At 36.6% G+C, this 23016-nt stretch overlaps 1 protein-coding gene and 1 long non-coding RNA gene across 2 annotated transcripts; both read left to right on the top strand.

Moving 5' to 3' along the window:
• The first annotated feature begins 7426 nt into the window (after positions 1–7426).
• LOC127074404 (putative oxidoreductase C1F5.03c) lies at positions 7427–9325 on the top strand. The gene is made up of 2 exons (XM_051015720.1): positions 7427–8596; positions 8807–9325. The coding sequence occupies exons 1-2, from the start codon at positions 7720–7722 to the stop codon at positions 9175–9177; spliced, it is 1248 nt and encodes a 415-aa protein (XP_050871677.1). The 5' UTR covers positions 7427–7719; the 3' UTR covers positions 9178–9325.
• A 502-nt stretch (positions 9326–9827) lies between these two features.
• LOC127074405 (uncharacterized) lies at positions 9828–16133 on the top strand. The gene is made up of 2 exons (XR_007785996.1): positions 9828–15184; positions 15278–16133. It is a non-coding gene; the product is annotated as an uncharacterized LOC127074405 (long non-coding RNA).
• Positions 16134–23016: the final 6883 nt, after the last annotated feature.

The following is a 23016-nucleotide window of genomic DNA, read 5'->3' on the forward strand; positions in this document are numbered from 1 at the left end:
AGGTTGGCAATTGGCCTTTGTGTGGGACAGCTCTGCTAGTATTGAATCATATTCAAACTTGGTATGATCTTGGAGGCTGATCTGGTGAAGCATGTGTTCATAGGTTGAGTTGTATTATGATTTCCGCTGCATAATACCTGGTAAAACTCAAACTCTGATGTAGTTTCCCCTCATGTGGATGAAAGGCTGCTGTATTCAAGATTTCATCATAATCTACTGAAGATGTCAAAGATACTTGAGTCTCCTCAAGTCCACTCATCATGACGTTCTCACTTCAGGATGGTAAGAATCACCTGATCACTGATTCTTTTACTCTCTTGGGTAGTGTATATGAAGACCTTGAAGACTTTCAAGGAGGGTTTGTTCCAAGGAGGTGGAACTAGTGTTCTATGTGATGTTAGAACATGTTGTTCAACAAGTATGCAGCTACTGGTTGAAGAGCAGATGTTTTTAGGTGTCAAACAAAGGGATACTTTTGTTTGGAACCTACTCCTGACCTGGAAGAGGAGACATCTGTGTGTGCTAAGTTGACAAGGGTAGGGTCAACTGTGTGTATGCTCAAGAAGGTCACTTTTAGAAGTCTGATCTCTAGAAGTGGAGCTGGTTGAGATGTGACATTGTGCAATTTCCTGCTGTTTGTCCCATTCCTGTAGATTGATCAGGGTTGGATAGTTGTTCCCTGAAGTACTATGTTGTGTTGGAAGACAAGTCCCCTGGATGTTAGAAGTCAATAATGGGGTAATCTGATTGCTATTTCATTTAAGAGGATTGGGACCATGAATCTTGTTATTCAAACACCACACTCAGAAGTGGCAGTTCTTTCAAGGAGTGAGAATATGAAGATTCAGAGGTTGGTTGAGGTAGTATGCTCTGGAAATGCATATCTACTATTGACTGGTGTTGTTTTTCTTCACTAGTACTTATGGTCAGCTGGAGTCTGATTGGTGTGATTGGAGTATGTATAGGTATAACTCATAGAGTTAGTTGCCACTGGTAGGGATGGTGTATGTCATGTTGAGACATTTGTGTACAATGCATGGATATTGGTGTGGAGTTTCCATGATTGTTAATTTGAGGGGGAGTTTTGGTTAACCTCCTCACGTTTGGTCAGCCTAGGGTCTGGTTGGCTGTTGACCTGTGTCACATGGGTTCTGGCTGTTGTGTGACACATTTGCAAGGAAGGATTCATCTCTCTCATTCCTAAGGGTGATTCTAATCTGGAAAGATTCTCAAAACTGTTGAGGTGCTTGCAAGTAGAAGATGTTGACACAAGAAGAGTATTTTCAAAGTATTCTTATGGTGGAAGTATCTGAAAGAATAATTGGGAAAGGAGTTAAGATCAATGTCTACTTGTGGCAAGTACGAGTATTTAATTGATTATCCTTGGAGCTCAAGATAATTGATGTTCTTAAAGATGTTGGAACATCTCTTCTTCAAGACCCTGTGCAGAATCACAGGAAAGATAGTACATTGGTTTATGGTCTATCTCTTTGGTGGCAGCAAAAGCATATGATCTCTGAAAAGGTTTCCTGGCAAGAAACATGTTCAGCCTTGGTGTGTACAAGAAGAAGAAGACATCATAGTCTTGATGGTGGTTACTTGGATCAGTTTATTTATGATCTAGGTAAGGAAGTGCATTGGCTAATGCACACTGTGGAGTTAAGAACAAGTGGCAGCATTCTTGACATCATGGAAACAGCCTTGCTTTAGGAAGTGGAATCCTTGGTATAGCTGAAGGGTTAGTTTCTAACTGGTCCTTTTGAAGACTCATGCATCAGAGTGTCTAATGTCTTTGGAGAAGAAGCAGGGATTCATCAAGGTGTGAGCTTGGATGACTTAACTGCAAACCTGCAGGATGGAGGTTGTTTACTCAAACTTGGTTCCACAATCAAGTCTATGAGAGCGTTGAACTCTTGTTCTGTGTAGGGAGGAAGTTCTTTCAAGTGGCAGAAGAAGGAGCTGAATTCAACAACTAGATGTTAAAACACAATGTTGTGACATTTGGTTCAACATCAGAATCTTAGTTGGTGAAGTGGCACATCAACTTAAGATAGAAGGGTCTACAGAGTTGTAGATTGGGTACTTCAAAAAGATCGTTCTCATTGCAGTTCTTTGGAGTTGCTGGATGGAGAGGATGTTACATGTTCATGTCTTAGAGAATCTAAGTTTTGTTTAACTTGTAGCTTGAAGTTCAAGTCTCACTTGGACGGTCAGAGTATCTTTGGGAGAAGTCTGATAAACGTGGAGAGGTCAAAAAGTGGCATTTGACTTTTTCATATGAGGATTCATGAAGGAGGTAATCAACCAGTTGCATTTGGTCTATCTCAGAAGTGAGTTCGAAGAATCAAGATAATCAACATATGGTAGCTGATTATTCTTGAGGAAAGTCTGAGACAAATTACTTTTGAGCAGAAAAGTAGTAAGTTGAAGACAAAAGGAGGTGTTTTCTATTCATCTCTTGGAGCTTGTGGTAGGAGTTCTGAGCTATCTATGGAAGATTATCTCTTGTAATGGGATGAGAATGTATATGTCCCAATTTGTGTCTGGTTTTTTTGGATCAAGCTGGTGACTCAGTGATATCTGAAGATTATCAGATGGTGTTCTTTGTTATGTTGCGAAGGATGTCCTAACTTATGTTAGAACATTTTGTGAAGTGGTTTTCTGTTCTGGTTAGTTAGAAGAGAGATTGACACAGAGTGTGGATGTGTTCAGCCAAGAGGGTTGAACAGAGGGTGTGCTCTTGAAGACATGAAGATGCGTCTTATGTTTTCCATTCATCAAGTGGTCTGAGTTCTCTTTGAATCAGGAAGTATGTGAAGGTCCAACTTTGGGGTGTTGGATATGTTCATGTGTGATCTCCAAGCTTCAAGAGGAGAGTTGGTTGTTCATGACAGGGGGAGTTCTGTCTTTGTGCTGCAAGTAATCATCAAGCTTGTGGTCTATGTGTTCTCAGATAACAAGGTATGGCACCTTGTTAGTTATTGAGATGATGTGGTGTGTGCCAAGGTTGAGTGAGCAGAAGAATGTCTGACCGGATGTCATGACATTGCCTTGGACAATATTGTTATTTCCTTCTGAAACTTACAGTCATAAGGAAATATGGATGTGGTGTGTCTCATTAGAATGAGCCTGTGTGTGTGTGTGTCTTACTAGTTGCATCCTTAACTAGTAAGTTTGTTGTAGTTGCACAGATTTAGGGGGAGGAGAAGTACCCTTGTGCATGTGTGTATTACTAGTAACTATAAAGCTAGTAATTGTGTTGCTTCTACTGCTGTTTAAACTACTGATATGTTGTTTAACTGCTGATAGTTTACCTCATGATACAGCCTGTATGTTACTTACTGCAAGTGTGGTAACGAGATGTTAAGGGGATATCCTAACATGAGACAGCCTATGTGCCTGCTGGACTTCAAGAAAGTGTTCATGCAGGAGTATGTCAAGATGTCAGACTCAATGTCATGGCATCTGATATGGGTGTACCTGCTGTAAAGCAAGAGTGTGTGACTACTTGATCAAAGTTGTGAAGCAAGATCAAGTGGGTGGTGTCTTGATCAAAGCTGTAAAGCAAGATCAAAAGGGGGTATTCTTGATTGAAACTATGAAGTAAAATTAAGATTGTGTTTCTGTCATTTGTGTGTAATTCTGTTTATGTTGGTCTGTAATTTAAAGTGTTGCTTTGGCAACATTTTTGACAAAAAGAGGGAGTAACACCTGTGATGCCCTAAGACAACAGATTGTTTTGCTAAACAGATATTCAAGATCCTCTAATCCAGAGGTTGTGCTACAGCTGATGTTCCACTTCTATGAGTGTCAGTGTGTGTATGTGTGTTGCAATTAGAAGTTTTTATTTAACTTCTGTATGTGTGCTGATATGTGAAGTTTTTATTTAACTTCCATCTGTGTGAGTATGCTGCTACTCTGAGTGTATTAGCTAGGTTAATTTCCTGCTAGATGTGTGTTTTCCGCTGCTGTGGACTCTGTTGTGAGGCCAAAGTGTTTTAGCCAAAATTTTGCCAAAGGGGGAGTTTGTAGATGGTTAATTGGCTGCATTTTATGGTAAAATACTAGCTGGATTCTAATGTCTTGACTGATGTCATGACATGCTGTGGAGATGTTTGTTTGACTGCATTGTGTGTTAGATCATCTAATTGTACTCTGATGTCTTGACTGATGTCATGACATACTTGAGTAGTATGCTGCAGGTTTAGCTAATACAGGACTTACTGAATGTAAAACTAGATGTTATGACATTCATCCCTGACAGTAGATACTGAGGAATAGAACAATTGGTGTTCTGTTATAACTCAGTATGTATTTTCAATATGTTTATCAAGGAAATAACAGACCTGGCATAAGGCCTACTGTCTGAATGTCAAACTGGATGTTATGACATTCATCATTGACAGCATATACTGAACAATAGGCATATTGGTTTTCTGCTACATTTCAGTATGTATCTCAGTTTGTTCTTCAGGAGAACAACAGACCATGGCATAAGGCTCTTTGTGTAAATGTCAAATTGGATATTGTGACATTTATTAATGTAAGCTGATACTGAAGTATGGACTGAGTGGTCCTGTACAATACAACATTTTGTACAGTCTGTTTTCAGGAAAAACAGACTTAGCATATGGTCTATGATGTGGACGTCAAACTGAATGTTGTGACATTCATTCCTGACAGCATATGCTAAATTGTAGGATGGTTAGTTTTTCTGTTTCAGGATTTTTCTCAGGCTATTCTTCAGGAATCCAACAGCTGATCTAAAATCCAGGAAACTAACAACTGAGCTACAATTAAGGAACCTAACAAATAGCCTATTTGTTAGCACCCTAATATGTGGAAATTAGGTTAACTTACTTAACCTTAATTTTAGGAGCGCCTGTGTATAAAACTGAATTACTTAATTCTGTTATGTGTGGCGTTATTTGTGGAGGTCTTGAAGACTCAATCAGAATAAACAATTTCTAAATATGGAGATATTTTAGGAACTAAATATGGAGATATTTTAGGAACTAAAAGATTGAAGTCCTTGATTGTAGCAAAAATTTTCTGCTGGCTTTGTAACAGCAAAGAAGAAGTTTGCTGCGATTTCTGAAGGCCCAAATCCAGTTGGGTGATTAGGTTATAAATAGCATATTGTAACCTAGTTTTTGTAAGCCTCAAATAATGTAAAATTAGGGGTGTGTGTGAGGTAAACCTCCCAACCCGTGGGAAGGTTACCATGTGTTTCTCAGTGCTCGAAGGTATGAGATTATTTGTAACTCAAAGCCTATAGGTAAGAGTTTGTTATGGTCTTGAACGAAGTTGTGAAGCAAGTTCAAGTTGTTTAGCATTACATTGTATTTGTAGTGATAGGAATGGAAACTGGAGGTTTCTATCTAGGAGTTCCTAGGTATAGATTGCATTGGGTAGGGATTAAGTGAAGAGTTGTAAACGGGGGATTTAAATCTGAATTAATACTGCTGATAGTGAATCTTCTTCCTGGCTTGGTATGCCCCCAGAGTAGGTGATGTTGCACCGAACTGGGTTAACAATTACTTGTGATTTACCTTCTGCACGTTATAATTCTGTCTGTCATAAAATAAGGTCAACCTGTAATGCTGTAACAGGTGATGTTCAAATCAATGGTGAGACATCATGCTGTTAACTGTGCAGGCTTAACAGAAGTAAGTGCTATGTTTGATCTCTGTTGTGTCGTTGTACCAGATGGACATAACTGGGTGTTCTTCCATTCCATGGTGATATAGTGGCAGATGTTGTGACATTTGTGAATGTGTGCATATCAGTACTGGGTTTTAATTTGTATAATTGTCTTGCTGTATTAGTAACAATGTTGGATTAGATGTCATTACTTGGAGTAGAACATCTGAACTCTGACTACGCCAGAATTTCAGTATTCAAAGTTGAAAGATGGTTGTCTGTGGAAGACGAAGCAGGTCACAGGCAGCGTGACACCATTGGTGGTAATAATTCTTGATCTTTGAATATTTTTTTGTCATTTTCATTTCATATTTGCAAAACCATTACCGATGATTTATGTGTTCCAAACTTTTTTTTCAGGATTGGATCCTCCAGCACTACCCGTGCATCACTGACTATGTGAGTGTGCCTGAGTACACTGAGGTTATGCCATGTGCTACTTCTTTTATCCCGCTCAGAGGGAGCCAAGCGGTCGAGCCTTTCAGATTCTAGCTTGACCGTTTGGTTGTTGATGACATGCACTTCAACTACGTTGATCACCGTCACACGCAGTCATTTGAGGAGATAGTGATATACTTTAGATGTTTGGCTTGCGGATCGCGTCTCACTGCTCCTCATTTTCCGGAGCGCGTCATACGACACGTAGTTATATAAAGGAGATATTTGATGATTATGAGACATATGGTACCGGAGGTGACATATGCTACCATAGCTGAGAGCAACTGAAGCTACGTCGAATGGTACATCAGATGGTTCTTTAGGGTGTGACATTCATACATGATGCACACTCCTCCAGGAGATCCGCTGAGACCAACTCATCATGAGATACTAAAGGAGAAGCAGGCTCAGCTAGATCATACTGATGATGTCTTGCCTAGGTATCTTCGCATAGTGGAGATTGCGCGGACAGACATTGATGAGGGTATCTTCTCTGATGGGTCTAGTGTCAGGCGAGTCACAGATGCCATCATGGCGGAGGCACATGTCGCATTGTTGTACTGGAGATATCGCCAGAGGACATGAGGGATTGATAGCCGAGGAGGTAAAGCGGGCAAAGGAAAGGTTGTCAGAGACACACAATAGTAGTCTCTTATTATTTTGTTGTAGTACTATAATCTGTACTTTATTTTGACGGTCTTACTACATTTTGAATCTCGATTGTACGATATTTTTGACATGCATTGCTATTTTATTTTTGACACACAGAATAGTAGTCTCTTATTATTATGTACGTCAATTTTTTTCCGATCGTACATTATACTTCATCTGAACACAGATAAACAACTTATAGCATTGAACACATATAAACAATTTTCTTTTATTCCAGAGATATATCTCCAGAATATGCACTGATATGCATCTTCGATACAATTCAAATGTAAATGACTTATGAGTTGATTGTATTTGATGTTTGAAATTGTTCTGGAGATACATCTCCGAAATATTTCAATGTTTATTAAAAAATAAATGCGTCCGGGTATATATCTTCAAAAGTTAAAAATATTTAAATAATTTTGCGTGATGACTAAAAAGTATAATACATTAAAAAATTCTTAAAAATAATATATTTAAATTTTGGTGATAGTTTTTTATTTTTGAAAAAGAAAAAAAAAACTTTATTAAACTAAAAAAATATTGACCTAAGATATGCGCACACCCAATGCCACCTAAACCTTCACTAAAACTCGCTTGATAAATCCAGAACAAGTTGACTAAGTACGGGAAACTTGACGCAACTGAACACCCGATGACAACCTACTTCAAAAGACGAATCAGGACACCTAATTTGCTATCAGTCGCACTCTGCTGGATAGAATCCATGATGCCTAGCAGTCCACCAAATATGACACCAAGCATTATTTGAATTACGCAGACAATACCAACATGAATCACATCATCCATTTAGTTCCAAGCCAATGGTATCGCGCTTAATAGTATTAATTAGATAGATAGTTGATTAATTGCAAAGGTTTTTTTTTTCCAGGACATTCTAGAGACACGTGTCATATTAAAAAAATGCAAACCTCTATGAATCTATCAGTGGGGATTCCTCACTCAACGACGCTCAATCTATTTCCCCAAAACAGAACACGCATTTCCGCTATTAAATCACTTCAATCTAATCCATCCCCCATGGATCCTCCGAAGAAAGTGGTTGTTTGCGGCGGCGGAGTCATAGGTGTCTGCACCGCTTACTTTCTCGCCAAGAAAGGCGCCGCCGTCACACTCATCGAGAAATCCAACATCGCATGCGCTGCTTCTGGCAAAGCCGGCGGATTCCTCGCCTTAGATTGGTGCGACGGAGGTCCAATCGAACAACTTGCTCGCGCAAGCTTCAATCTCCACCGTTCACTCTCTCAAGAGCTTAACGGCTCACAATCATACGGTTACAGATCGCTCGAGGCTCTCAGCCTCACCGTAACCGAAGAACCAAAGCGCACTTCGAGTTCTAGTTCTAGTTCTGACGCGTTGCCGTCTTGGGTTGATGGCCCGGCACGCGGGCCTAAGACGATTGGGACTCACGAAACGACGGCGCAGGTGCACCCGCAACTGTTTACTCGGACGCTAATTGAGAACGCGGTGGAGAAACACGGTGTGGAAATTTTGATTGGGAAATTGGAGCGGTTGGAGGTGGATGGAGGAAGAGTTGAATCGGTGGTTCTAGAAGGAGGGTTGGTTGTGGATGCGGATGCTGTGGTTTTGGCATTGGGTCCTTGGTCCAGTAAGCTTGAGTTGTTGTCTTCGAGGTTTAGAGTTTCGGGGCTTAAGGCTCATAGTATTGTTTTGGAGCCTAGAGAACCCAACGCCATAACACCCCATGCTCTTTTTCTCACCTACAATGCCTCCAATAGAAGAACACCTCTTGACCCTGAAGTATACCCTCGCCCCACAGGTATGAATATAGCATATCCCAATCAAATGCAAGTGCTTTACTCGTTACCATTCCTATTTTTGATAGAGAAATAGTATAAAATAGTAGAGAAATGTAAAATAGAAATGATTTATATTGATGATGATAATAACAAAAGAAGATGAATTATGGAAGACTTATATAGTCAATGAAAAGAAGAATATTTTAGACAAAAATAATCTATTTTTCCAGGGGAGGTGTATGTGTGTGGGATGGCAAAGGAGGAAGAAGTACCGGATAATCCAGAGGAGATAAGGGGTGACAAAGAATCCATTGAAATGCTGAAGAGGGTGGCTAAGACTGTGTCAAGCCATCTTGGGGAAGATGGAGTGAAGGTGGAGCAAGCATGCTTTTTGCCGTGTACTGATGATGGAGTGCCGATCATAGGAGAGATTACTGGGGTGAAGGGGTGTTATGTAGCAACCGGACATAGTTGTTGGGGTATTCTAAATGGTCCTGCCACTGGAGCTGCTGTTGCTGAGCTTGTTCTTGATGGTTATTCTACCATCGTTGATCTTAAAAAGTTTAGTCCTGCCAGATTTGCTGGGCGCACCAAAGCCTAGAATAACTTTAACACAAACACTTGTAATTGATTATCATTAATATACTATAGTAACCACCACGGATGATACAGTGTGTTTTAAGGCCATGTACATGGGGATATATATACTCTTTTGCAACTTCACTACCAATCAAATAACTTTTCTTCTACTTTCCAATCTTGCATTCTCTTTTAGGGTTGTTCATTTTAGCCGGATAAGTGGTTTATCTAGAATCATATCCAAATCCGGTTATAAAAAACGGATATTTTTATGTTTGTATATCAGCCGGCCCATTTCCTACATTTGGATGGATGACCATAACCAAAATGATCCAAACCCAAGTTTGTTCTTTGACTGATCTGCTTTTCATCCTCTGCAATCACTAACCCTACTCCCGGACTGATTTATGATTTAGGATAATCAAAAGCCTACATTTTGATTCTTGATTCACCATTCTCGCTTTGCAATCTTGTTTGTGATTCTTGTTCATGGTTTTATTTTAATTAATTTCACACTCTTCAATCTTTGCGGCCGATTTCTTGCTCGCGATTCACAACCTCACACTTTGTGACTGAGTTTGTTCGAGATTCCCTCCTTCATGCTTCAAATTTGTGGTTTCTGTAGTGTTCATGATTCGCACCTTTACAAGACACAGTTCAGGTATTCATCTTTAAGATTTCACATTATATTTATGACTTATGCATGTTTGTTGGGTATATATTTGAACATTTTTTGTTCTGTTTTGATTTATTTACATGCATGTGGATTGTGGCTAAATCTGTGTTTGATGAGTTTGTTACTTTGTTTCACTAATTAGTTGGTATGTTTGATGAATTGCTTGATAATGACCTACTAAATCACTTATTAGTTTGTACTTTGTAGGTTTGATGACTTACTTTGATTCACTTATTACTTTGTTTTTCTGGCATATCAATCTCAAATAATCAACTCAGAAGAATATGTGCTCATCAATGAGAGTACTATCCCTTGCAATGTTCTAGAAAAAAGTATTATTTCCTGAATCAAAGCATATAATCCACCGCTTTACTCAACAGGTTATAAAACACACTGAGGTGTGTCAATTTGTTTTATTTTTTAAAATTTTCTCACTCTTATAATTTGCTAAATAATAACATGCCATAATGATTGATAGAAGGAAAGTTACTCTTACCTAAATCAGTAACTTGAGATAGGGTCTTTTTGAAGCTTTTTTAAAAGGTCTTTTGGTGGCTTTTAACTTTTGGTAACAACTGCTTCTTCAGAATGCAGAAATTGCTTCCTTATTTGATGGAATCTTGTTTTGGTAGATGCTTTTGGTTGCAACTTAGAGTAATCTGTGTTTCTATTACTTCATTTATTTGAATCAGGTACGTAGCCATCTAACTATTTAGCTTGGTGGATCACCTTCATCATTGCCTTCACAAGAGATTATTGAAAAGCTTGAGGAAATTGAGCAAAGTAAGGCTAAATGATATACTATCAAACAGTATTTACTTACTATACTATGACTTGATGAGTAATAAGATGTCTTTTTTAAACTAGAATTGTTTTCCCAAAACTTATCTAGTGGCTCTAATTCAACCCATATCACTATTGATGAAGACTGAAGAGTAGTTTGGAAGTTTTGATAGGTAACTTTCAATTGTGGCCACTAGCTAGTTGCTATACAACTTAGTTTACTTTGCTAGCTAGCTAGCTTATTCATCTTTCATTTATTTGGATAATTGTGAATGTTAAAGAGTCCCACATCGGACATATATGATCTGAACAATTGTTTATAAGTGGGGATAATCCTTTCTTGTGATCATATAGCATTGATCTCATTGTTGCTCCTGCCTCCCTTGAATTCCCAACAAGTGGTATCAAACCATGGTTCCGAACCAGGGACGTAAGGGTTTTGAAGAATTTTTTCTTTATTTATGGAACCTGGCAACAAAGACAGTATCTAACAAAATAGTGTTTCTTCACGAGGAGTCTCACCTTTGTAAGGGTGGTATTCATCAGATAAGCAAATGGTCACTAAATGCAAGTTGGATTTTTTGGTTTGGTTATCATAATTCTACATACACTTATAAGATTGTGGCATTTTATCAAGAGATTAACGAGGTGAAAGTTTTTAACATGGGTGATGATGTTTGGAGAAATATTCAGAATTTTCCTATGAGTGGCACCGTTAACTGGTTGGCCATTCAGAGTATTAATATTGGTGTGTATGTGAGTGACATTGTTAAGTGGTTGGCCATTCGAAATGAGTTCATATATAATCAATTTGTGATGATTTCCCTTCATCTGAGTATAGAGACCTACATTTAGTTTCTACCCCTTGTGGTTTTGATGAAGTGGTGTTTGTTGAACCCACTTTGACTATGTTGATGGATTCCCTTTGTTTTTCTCATGATTTTTATGGGATTCATTTAGTCATATGGCAGATGAAAGAATTTGTAGTTGAAGAGTCTTGGACACAGTTTTTTAACCTTAGTCACCTTAGTCTTGTACCTAATTATTATGAAAGAATTGTTCCATATTAGTTTCCAAACCACTTTGTTCCATTGTCTTTCTGTGAATGGCAATACACTTGTATTGGCACGGGAAGGAAATGATTCGGCCAGTATCTATAATTTGAGAGATAATGGAGGAGGAGAAACTAGAAATTAGGAATCAAATACATTGGTTTTGTGCCATGAATTATGTTGAAAGCTTAGTTTCAATTGGTTTCGACTAATTAAAAGTTTCTTTTCAAGTATTTACTTGAATACATCGATTGAATTTTGAATATAAAAAATCCTCACTTTGCAAGTCGGTTATGTAAGGTTGAGTTAGACCCAACCACAATTTTAAGATAGTATCGGAGCGCAGTTTAAGATCTGTTGGGCCACCTGCCATCATGTTTCTGCTATTGCGCCACCCACTATTTATATCCATGCTCCAGATGTGCAGTCTTTAGTGTGGGGGTGTGTGTTAAAGAGTCTCACATCGAACATTATATGACCTGAACAATTATTTATAAGTAGGGGCAATCCTTACTTTTCAAACCGATTTTATAGGGTTGAGTTAGACCAAATCCACAATTATTAAGAATGATCATGCGTGTGTTGCTTGTGTTTCTTGCTTTTGTTGCTTTCAACTAATGTAGTATTGTATATTTCCCTTTGACTTCTTTTTGCTTTTCCCTACAAGAAGATTGCAGTGTGTGTGCTTCATGTGTTTATGAATTATGAATCTTCAAGTGTGTTTAATGTATTTATTATGAATCTTCAAGTGTGTGTAATAATAAGTCTTCAAGCTATGGTTTTGGGCATATACCAGTGATGGTAGAGTTTTGGTGGGGTTTCTTTGTTCTATGGTGATTATTTACCTGATTTCAATCTTCCTGAGAATATATATTGTTACTTAGTCATTAGATGAGTTTAGAGGAACTCTAATTGGGCTAATTGGGAGTTCACCTTCTGCTGCTCCTAAAGGTGCTTCCTTCAGCCATATGTTATAAGTATTTTAGCTGGTTGGACTGAAAAAGTGGGTCCCACTGACTGAACATGCTGATCTTAATAAAGCACTTAATCCTTGCTTATTTTATGATTTGAATACTAATGACTATTTCGCATTCCTCTGTTCAATTAGGTATGATGCTAAGAAAATTCAGGTTTTCACTAGAGAACCAACTAGTTTAAATATTTGTGAAAATGAAAAGAAATTTGTGAGTTCTGATATTTAAATTACCCTTCTTTCTCTATGATGTTTGCTGCAAACAATTGATTGGTTAAGTATATAAGGGTTGTTATTAATGGAACAATGGATTCTCATCTATCTTCCATTTTGAATTTTCACTCTATTATAATACTCTGTTGCTATGAAAGTGGAAACACATTACCATGCATTGGTTATGTATTGGGTGAGTCTTGTAATGTTGCAACTTCTATTAGCTTATTGTACAAACTTCAAAATAATCTGTTGTTGCTGTTTCATGAAGTTGTACTCTAAACTTCTATGTAGTTGATGCAGTTTTTTCCAATAATGTATGGAGATGAAATGGAATCTGTGAAGTAAAATGTGATTTTAAGATTGTTTATTCAGATAGTTCTGGTTTTGCATATAATTATCATGTCTGTTAGATATGCAATGGTATAACTTCTCAGAATAATCCCTTGTGAGAAAGGGGTCTAAGAAAACAGATTAATTAAACCACCAAATAAGCTAAATTATAAGTCCATGGTAGTCAAATTACCTTTCTTTCTCTTAGAGATTGGAGCTGAGATTATTTTGAATTTGATTTTGGAAAGTTTGTTTGATTTTATTTTGAAGTTGAACTGTAATTACAACTAGGTTGTTATTGCTGAAGCATGGTGCAATTAAGTATTTAGCTCAGTGCTTTAGTAAATTTCATTTTGAGATTTCTTGCTTCTCCCTTTGTATATTTGTTGAAGGTTATGAAATGATCATTGTTGCTGTTTAACACCCTCTAACACACACCAGTAATAATCAACCATGTTTTCTCTAATTTAACGTAATAATTTATTTTATTATTAAGTGCGCATCAAATATAAATGAATATATATATTTTATTTAATTTAAATTTAAATTATTTGTGTTTGTAATATACACTGTCATGTTTTCATGCCTGCCTTTTATATTTGGTGTCTCTTAAAGTAATTGTCATAATAAAATAAAAATAATAATAATTTATTATCAATTATGAATAAATATATTATATGTCTCAGAAATTAAAAAAAATAGTAATAGTTAATTATGAATCATCAATAAATCCATAAAATGCAATATTTAATAATGAATTATTAATAAATGTTATAAATGTAAAATAAATGAAATTATAAATACAAAATACAGTGAAAAGAAAAGGAATGTCAGAATAATAGTTAGAAAAAAGAAACAACACAAGTAATATACATGAATTTTGTTTATATCTTTCTATTTTAAGTTTCTCTTTTTCACACACACTAAAAAAAACAATTATGAACGTATTTCCTAATACCCTATATATATATTTTTTAATCACCACAAGAAAATATTTAAGTGCTTTCAGATTTCGGAGATGTATCTCTGTATACATCAAAGTTTAAATTAACGTTAAAATATTTTGAAGATGCATCTATAGAAAAATATTGAAAATATATCTCTAAAACGATTTGGAGCTTATATCGCGTCAGGATCTTTCATCATCCTGATTTCTCATTTCACAAAAAACACTTCAAATTCTCTCAAATTCATTCTCATCAACAAGTCCAAAATCAAGCAACCAATGTCAAAGGAACTTCAATCAACATCATAAATATCATCAAACACTAAAGTAAAGTGAAGAATTGTAAGTTTTTTAATGTTTTGAATAGTTTTTGAATTTTTGTATAAATGAGTAGAAATTGATGTATACGTTAGGAAATCGGTAGAAATTGGATGATTGATAGTTTAGACATAGTGTAAAACATGATAGTTGATTGAACATGATGATCAATACAATATTTTTTTTGGTTTCCACATCTGTATCTCCAGAATTTTTCAACGTTTTATTTTTCTAGCAATCAAAGATGCATCTCCAGAATTTTCTCTGTTATTTTTTTGTTTGTTTTTCTTGTTTGTTATGTTGTATGCTTGCACTAATTGTCTGATTTACTTTAACTTATACACATAATTATTGATAGACATGATAAACTAAGGCACGTGAGGGTTGCACAACACGCATCAGAGCAGTGGAAGAAGAGTCAACAGGTTTTTGATGCTCATGGTCCCTCTGACCATGCAGAACCATTTAGTTCTAGGGCTAGTGTTTCTCCTCATACTTCTCCATCTTTTTCTTCCTGTAGGAGACGAGTTTCACCTACCAACACACCAGTCTCTACACCCCCCGCACATCAGCAATTCAATGAATTATGTTGTATATCTACGATACTTTCATAATTTTGAATGGATCAATGAGTACAATTTAGGGGTCGTTTGTTTGGTCTACTTGTACTCGAAGTTATCAGAGGACTGTAGGTGAAAGATGAAGGAGGTCACAGACAACATCACACTATTGGCGGTAATATTTATTGGTCTTTTAATCTTTATGTGTCGTTTTCATTTCTTCTTTACAATGCCATTACTTATGTTTTGTGTGTTCCAAACTTCTCAGGCTTGGATCCTCCTGCACTTCCCATGCATCTTCGGCTGAGCGAGTGTACTGAGTTACTCTAAGGATGTGTCGTATGCTACTGCATTTGTCCCACTGAGAGGAGACCATGCGATTGAGTCGTTCAGAGTGTATCTTGATCGCTTGGTTTCCGAGGACATGCACTTCAACAGTTATGTCGATTCTCGTGAGATGCGACCATTTGACGAAATAGTGCTATACTCTGGATGGTTGGTCTGCAGATCATGTCTCATTGCTCCTCACTTGTTCGAGCGCGCGAAAATTCGACTACACTCAGAAGATTCTAAGACACCTTGTTGTATCTGCTCCTCCTGCTTTGACACGTAGACAGATGTATGACATGTTTGATGATTATGAGAGTCATCTGGTATCGAAGGAGGCACGGAGTACCATAGCCCCGAGCGATTAAAGTTACGTGGACAGGTACATCAGGTGTTTCTTCAGGGTGTCACATCCGTATATGGTGCATGCTACTCCAAGAGATCCACCTAGGTCAGCTCATCATGAGATACTAGAGGAGGAGCATGCATAATTATATCATGATGAGGATTTCTTGCCTAAATACCATCGCATTCTGGAGATTGCGCAGACAGACATTGACATATGTATCTTCCCTTACGGGTATGGTGTGAGGTAGGTCCTACATGCCATCATGACAGAGGCACGAGGGACATTGATGTACCGGAGACAGCGTCGGAGGACAGAGAATTGATGGTCGAGGAGGCAGAAGCGATGTAGTCCGACATATAGTGCATTAGTATATAGTAGTAGTACTATGGATTGTATTCTATTTTGACATCATGCTACTTTATCATTGTTCTCGACTTTTTTTTTGCCATTTATTGATCTTTTATTTATATATGACATTTTTGGACTATTTGAATTTATGTACTTCATTGTTTGTATATTGTATGATTTAAATCTCATCACATAGTATGATACGTCACACTTATAAATCTTCATCTGAATATGTGAAAATAAAACATAACATGAAACATGTTGGTCTGATATGTTACAGAGATGCATCTCCAACATTATTCCGTAGATATATCTCTAAAATATCTTAATGTTTAATTAGAAATTGGTGCGTCCGGAGATATATCTCTGAAATTGAGAATATTTAAGTATTTCTGAGTGGTGGTTAAGTAACATATAGAATGCATTAAGAAATTTTCTCCTTTTACTTTTATTAACCGCTTGACAGGTGAAATATTTAGATTAAAAGAAGTTAGAAATGCCTGATAGAGAAAAAAACTATAAAGAGTGTCAATCATAAATATATTATTATAGATATAGATTGCATTCTTCCTCTTTTGTGTTTTCTGCTAATGAAAAATGATGAAACTTAAAGAGTAGAATAAAAAAAACTATGAATGTTTCCCCACACCCGCGTTCCTTGGTTAATAAGTACTTCTTGCTTGCTGTATCAAAATTATAAGAAGATGAAATTATAATATTAGGATATATAATAGTTGATAGAAATCAAGAAAAGTTAATAAAGATAATAGTTTAAGAAAGTACATAATAAAAGGAGAAAATGGCCGAGAACATGTATTTTCTATGTGTTTTAGAAGCATGTTTATGAGTATGATCTATTGCACGAACACTAACTTTATTGGTAGAAACTCCCATGTACTTACTTGGTTATAGAATAAAAACTTCTATGAATTAGTTATTTATCTTACTGTTGGTAGAATTCACATTATCTTTTATTCTAAAAATTAAACATCAATCATCATTTTCCAACATATTTCTAAAAATTAAGTTAAATAGAACACATAAAGAATGACGATCTATATAAAATAAAATCAATGAATATGTAAATATGAACTTGGAAGAATGTTTGAAAGAGATGTTCATTACCATAGCCAAGAAAAAAGAAGGTTTCTGTTGCTAGTTGTTAGTGTTTGCGGTTGCAGGTAAGAAAACAATTCAACCATAAAAATGCCCATTTTTTTTTATTATGCAATAATTATTGTTGAGTTTACATGATATCCATTTCATGTGGCCTTGTAACCTTTAGTCTGTTATTGTACTTGGCTTCCATGTACATATATCAAAGGTTAAGGGGTAATTTTGGAAAGAAAATAGTGTTGGATGCATAAGAATGATGAAGATGAAAATGATGGAAGAGAGAGAATTCTAAGTAACTTTTACTCTCAACCGAAAACGACTACTACAAGATGAATTCTGTTACAAACTGAAATTTGAGTTCACTATTTATACCACAAGAACAAATAAATGAAATTCAAATTAAATCTAAATGCAACTTAAAATGAATTTGAATTACACTTAAACATCACCCCTTAATCCACATTCAAGACTAAAATCAACAACACTAATTTCATCCCTAAAGTGTATATAGTGTTCAATCTTGATAGCTTTAATCAGCACATCTGCAAGTTGCTTCTAAGTGCTACAGTGAACAACTTCAAACACTCCATTTTGAACATGATTACTCAGAAAATGAAACTTTGTATCAATATGCTTGCTCATTCCATGCATCACTGGATTCTTGACAAGGCTTATAGCGGATTTATTGTCAATCATCAATCTCACGGGTTTGATAACCTTGATCTTCATATCCTGCAATAAGTTCATAATCCAAACGGCTTGACACGCAGACAAAACACCTGCAATGTACCCATCTTCATAGATTTACAATGCAACCATTGGTTGCTTCTTGGAGCACCAATAAATGGGACCTCCAAGAAACTTGAAGAAATATTCAGAAGTATTTCTTCTGTCAACTATGTCTCCACACCAATCAGGGTCTGAATAGAATATCAACTCTTAATCAGATTTATCACTAGAAAGGAACAAAACTCTATACCTTGGAGTCCCCTTAATATACATCAATATCCTGATAATAGCTTGGTAATGTGACCATTTTGGTTTGTTCATAAAACTACTCACCATTCCAAATGCATAATAGATGTGAGGTCTGGTGTTACAGAGATATCTCAATGAGTCGACCAACTGTTTAAAAGTTGTAGCATCTACATCATTATCCTCAACATCAGAATCCAACTTGTGATTTATTTCAGCAGGTGTGATTGCAGACTTGCAATTTATTAGCTCAAATATATTCAAAAGCTCAAGTTCATACGTCAGCTGATGCAAAATTATACCCTTATTAGAGTACATAATCTCCATCCCTAGAAAATATATCATATTTCCTAGATCAGTCATCTCAAACTCATTCATCAACACCTTCTTGAACTTGGCTATCTCATATGAACAATTCCCTGTTAGCAGTATTCCATCAACATAGAGACACGCCAGAATCATATTGTTATCATATGTATGCTGAACATAAACACCATACTCCATCTCATAGTTTATGAATCTTTGAATCTTGAAAAATAAATCAATTTTCAGATTCTAAGCTCTACGAGCTTGTTTCAGTCCATACAAGACTTTATGCAACTTGTAAATCATCCCTTCCTGATTCTTTTTTCACAAATCGAAGAGGTTGTGACACATAAGCTTCCTCTTGTAAAGGACCATTCAGAAATGCAAACTTCACATCTAAATGCATTAGAGGTCAATTTCTATTAACAGCTATAGCAATCACCAATCTGGTTGTTTTATGCCTAGCTATAGGTGCAAACACCTCAAAGTAATCTAATCCAGATTTCTGAAGAAATACTCTAGCTACTAACCTTGCTTTGTGTTTTCCAATTGATCCATCTGGTTTCGATTTCAACTTGTAAACCCATATCACGCTGATGACTTTCTTGTTCTTTGGAAGCTCAGTCAACTATTAAGTCTTATTTCTTTCTATAGCCTCAAGTTCTTCTTTCATGGCCTCCAGCCACACTTTCTTCTTGAGAGCTTCTTTAGTACTAACTGGTTCAGATTCTACCAACATGGTACACTGAATGACTTCTCCTTCATAACATATCTCAGTATCTTGCAACATGTCCAACTCTACAAATCTTCTTGGTACTTGTATGATTCTTTGTGGCCTCTGAACTTGTTCAAAATCTTCTTTAAATGTTGGAATTGTATTAGATGTTGCACTAACTTTAGAGGCTGGACCACCTTCAGAGGCATAATTATCACTACAATATGGATCATCATCAAAATTTAGGTCAGAATCAGATTCACCTTCAAAGTCTTCTTTAGACTCATCTTTATAGTCTTTTTCAAACACATATTCAGAGGCAGATTCTCCTCCAGAGTCTGAAATATCTTCAGAAATTAACTCAGGTGTTAACACTGCACCAGAGTTGGATTGAGACTTGCTCCAATCTCATGATTCTATTTCCTTCACAATGACATATTTGCTGACTTTCACCTTGTTAGTGACTGGATAATATATCTTATAAGCACTAGTACTATGGTACCATATCAATAACATTACTTTGCTTCTATCATCCAACTTCTTTTCAGTAGCACCTGGAACATGTTTGTAACAAACAAAACCAAATACTCTGAAATAACTCACACTTTGCTTATCTCCAGTCCACTTCTCAAAAGGAACAATTTCCTTCAGCTTCTTGGTTGGACACCTGTTGAGCACATATGTTATAGTGGCACCAACTTTTTCCCACAAGGTGTGAGGAAGCTTCTTCTCCTTCAACATGCTCCTTGTCATATCAAGCAAAGTCATGTTTTTACTTTCAGCAAGACCATTGTGTTGTAGAGTATATGGACAAGTCACCTCGTGTTCAACTCTATTCTCTTCACATAACCTTCTAAACTATGATGAGTTGTACTCACCCCATCATCAGTTCTGAGAACTTTCAGCTTCTGACCACTCTTTTTTTAGACTTCACCTCAAACTTCTGAAACTCAACAAGCACCTCATGCTTAAACTCGATGAGTGCTACCCATGTCATTCTTGTGAACTCATCCACAAATTACACAAATTGCCTATTTCCTCCAAGTGAAGGTACTTCAAATGGTCCACATACATTAGAATGCACTACTCCCAATGCATGTTTTTCTCTTGGATCCACTTCCAATGCAAATGGCAATCTAGGTTGCTTGCATTTCATGCATATCTCACATGACTTCTCAAGCTTCACAATCTTAGGAATTCCATGTACTATCTTCTTAGAACTCAGATGCCATAAGCTTATGAAGTTCATATGCCCCAATCTCTTATGCCACAACTCACTTTCACCTTCAACACCTTCCACACTAAGGCATTTAGTTTCAGTTGTTTCCACATTCACTTTAAATGTTGTGTTGCTTCCATGTTCATATTGCATAATCATCTTTTGACCAAAATCATACAACTTCAAGAGTTTGTCCTTCATAGTAAATGAGAAACCTTTCTCAATTAGATGACCTACACTCATCGGATTTCTCTTCATGCCAGGAACATGCCAAACATCCTTGATCAAAACAGTTTTGCAATTCTTCACTCTGACTTTAACATTTCCCATTCCTTCAGCATTAAGGTACTTATCATCAGCACATCTGATCTTTATCCTCTTTCTAGAGTCAAAACCAATCAGCCATTGTTTGTTTCCAGTTAGGTGATTTGAGAAGCCAATGTCCATATACCACCATTCTCCCACATATCCACCATCAGATTCAGAAGCAATCAATAGCACGGGTTCATCATCGTAATCTCTTCGGCTATGTTTGCTTCTTCTGGTTTCCTTTCCTTGTTTGACCAACAACCAGTAACAAAGTGACCAAACTTCTTACAATATTAACATTGAACCTTCTTCTTGTCAAACTCCTCATTTCCCTTATGATATTTCTTCTCATTAGAGTTGGAGGCTTCTGATTTATGATAAACATTACCGTGTCTCCTCTCGGCCTCTGACCAAGACTAGTTCTAATTCTTCTCACCAGAAGATACTTTCAGAGCCTGCTCCACCTCTCTTTAAGAGTTTCTCTCAATCAGACGTAACTCTTATGCCCGTAGACTACTCTGCAGATCTTCAATTCTCATGGTGTTGAGGTCCTTAGAGTATTAAATTGCTACAACAATGTAATCAAATTGAAGAGTAAGTGATCTCAGTATATTTTTAATTATTACTTGTTCAGAGATATTTTCTCCAAAAGATTTGATCTCATTTGTAATCAATGTCACTCTGGAGATGTAATCAGGTACCTTCGCATTGTTCTTCATGTTGGGATTATCATACTGCTTATGTAGAGACTGAAGCTTGTTGGAACAAGATTTGTTCATTCCCTTAAAAGGTTTTTATGATAATAAAGTATTTAAAGAACAATAGGATTTACTAACGGTTGTTGAAGTGTGCAGGTTCTGAAGTTAAATTATATCAAGGTTTCAAACCTATCAAAAGACTCAGTTCCACAAAGAAGTGATTCAAATTCAGATTGATTAGAATTTGTAGTTGTTCATAAGCATCTAAAGGCATCAGACTCTGGTCTCGACCTAGCTTCTGATGATAGCTCATATTCTAAGAGGCTGAAAAGCATTTGATCCATATACTAAACCAAAGCAGTCTTGTCTTATCAAAGGCTCAGATTTCCACACAGAGTCTACTAGGGTTTTGGTTTTCAAGGCTCAAGAAACAAAGATATGACATCTTCAGTCTGCTCTACCTGTTGGTATATATGTAGTACCTTGAAAGGTACTGAGGGAGTTTCTATTATTCAAATAATGCTTCATACCAGATATTAATATCCAACGTCTCTCTTGACATACTTCTTCAACAAGTTTGCTTGTTATGTTCAAATCCTCCAACGACTATTTTCCTAGTCCTATAAAAGGAAGTTAAAGGATATAAAGAAGGTGCTGAAGATGATTGGTCAAGTTGATCAATATGGGTTCGTTGACTTTGGTTGAAAACTCTGAATATGATAAAGATTCAAATACTATGGAAGTCTTTGAATAAGCTGTCAACAAAAACCCCACAATACAAAGGGGATCTGATACAAGCAAAAACACTCTTATATATCAGTTAACTTATACAATAGGGTCTTAATATTTCTTATCATTGTTAATCTTAGAAATCTTGGAGACATCAAAATCTGTGTTGTAAATATGCACCATTAATAAGAGTACCAAGTGCATATGTAATTACTATCCGAAACTGTTGTTTAAGATATGTAAGAAGTCTCTCTGAGTGCTTGAGCAAAGAAGTCTCCTGCTGAGTGCTTGAGCAAAGAAGTCTTGAACCTAGGGTTTAAGCATTGAAGTCTCATACTTCAGAGCAGAGCAAAAAGTCTCTTTCTAGATAGATTGAGCATTGAAGTCTCATGCTTGAGGGCAGAGTAAGAAGTCTCTTTCAGAGTTTGATTGAGCAGAAGTCTCTTTCTATGGGATTGAGCAGGAAGCCCTGAACAGGTTGTTCAGGCAATGAAGTAGTCTCTTGCTTGAGGGCTTAAGCATAAGTCTCTTTCTAGTTTGATTGAGCAAATTGTAATATGTTGATTATAATGAAAATCTTTTGTGCTACAAGGGGACTGGTCTACTCTCGGATTTAGAGGAACCATGATATATTATTTGTCTCTTTATTTAATTATGCATTTATATTCTGTTGTGCAACAAACTCTGAAGTCGGACTCTGATCTGATTCAGACTCTTACTAGGATCAGAATCTGAGCTTGACATCTCAGATTCTGAACAAGTTTAAGAAAAAGAAGTCCAACCCCCCATTCTTGTGTATATTTTTCTCACCTTCAAAGCTCCACCTTCTTCACTGATGCATCATCATTGTAGCACCGCAGTGTGTCCCATGCAGCATTCGACGTCGTTGAATCAACAATTTTCTCAAACACATTAG

This window comes from Lathyrus oleraceus, chromosome 4, assembly GCF_024323335.1.
Source record: "Lathyrus oleraceus cultivar Zhongwan6 chromosome 4, CAAS_Psat_ZW6_1.0, whole genome shotgun sequence".
Lineage (NCBI taxonomy): Eukaryota > Viridiplantae > Streptophyta > Magnoliopsida > Fabales > Fabaceae > Lathyrus > Lathyrus oleraceus.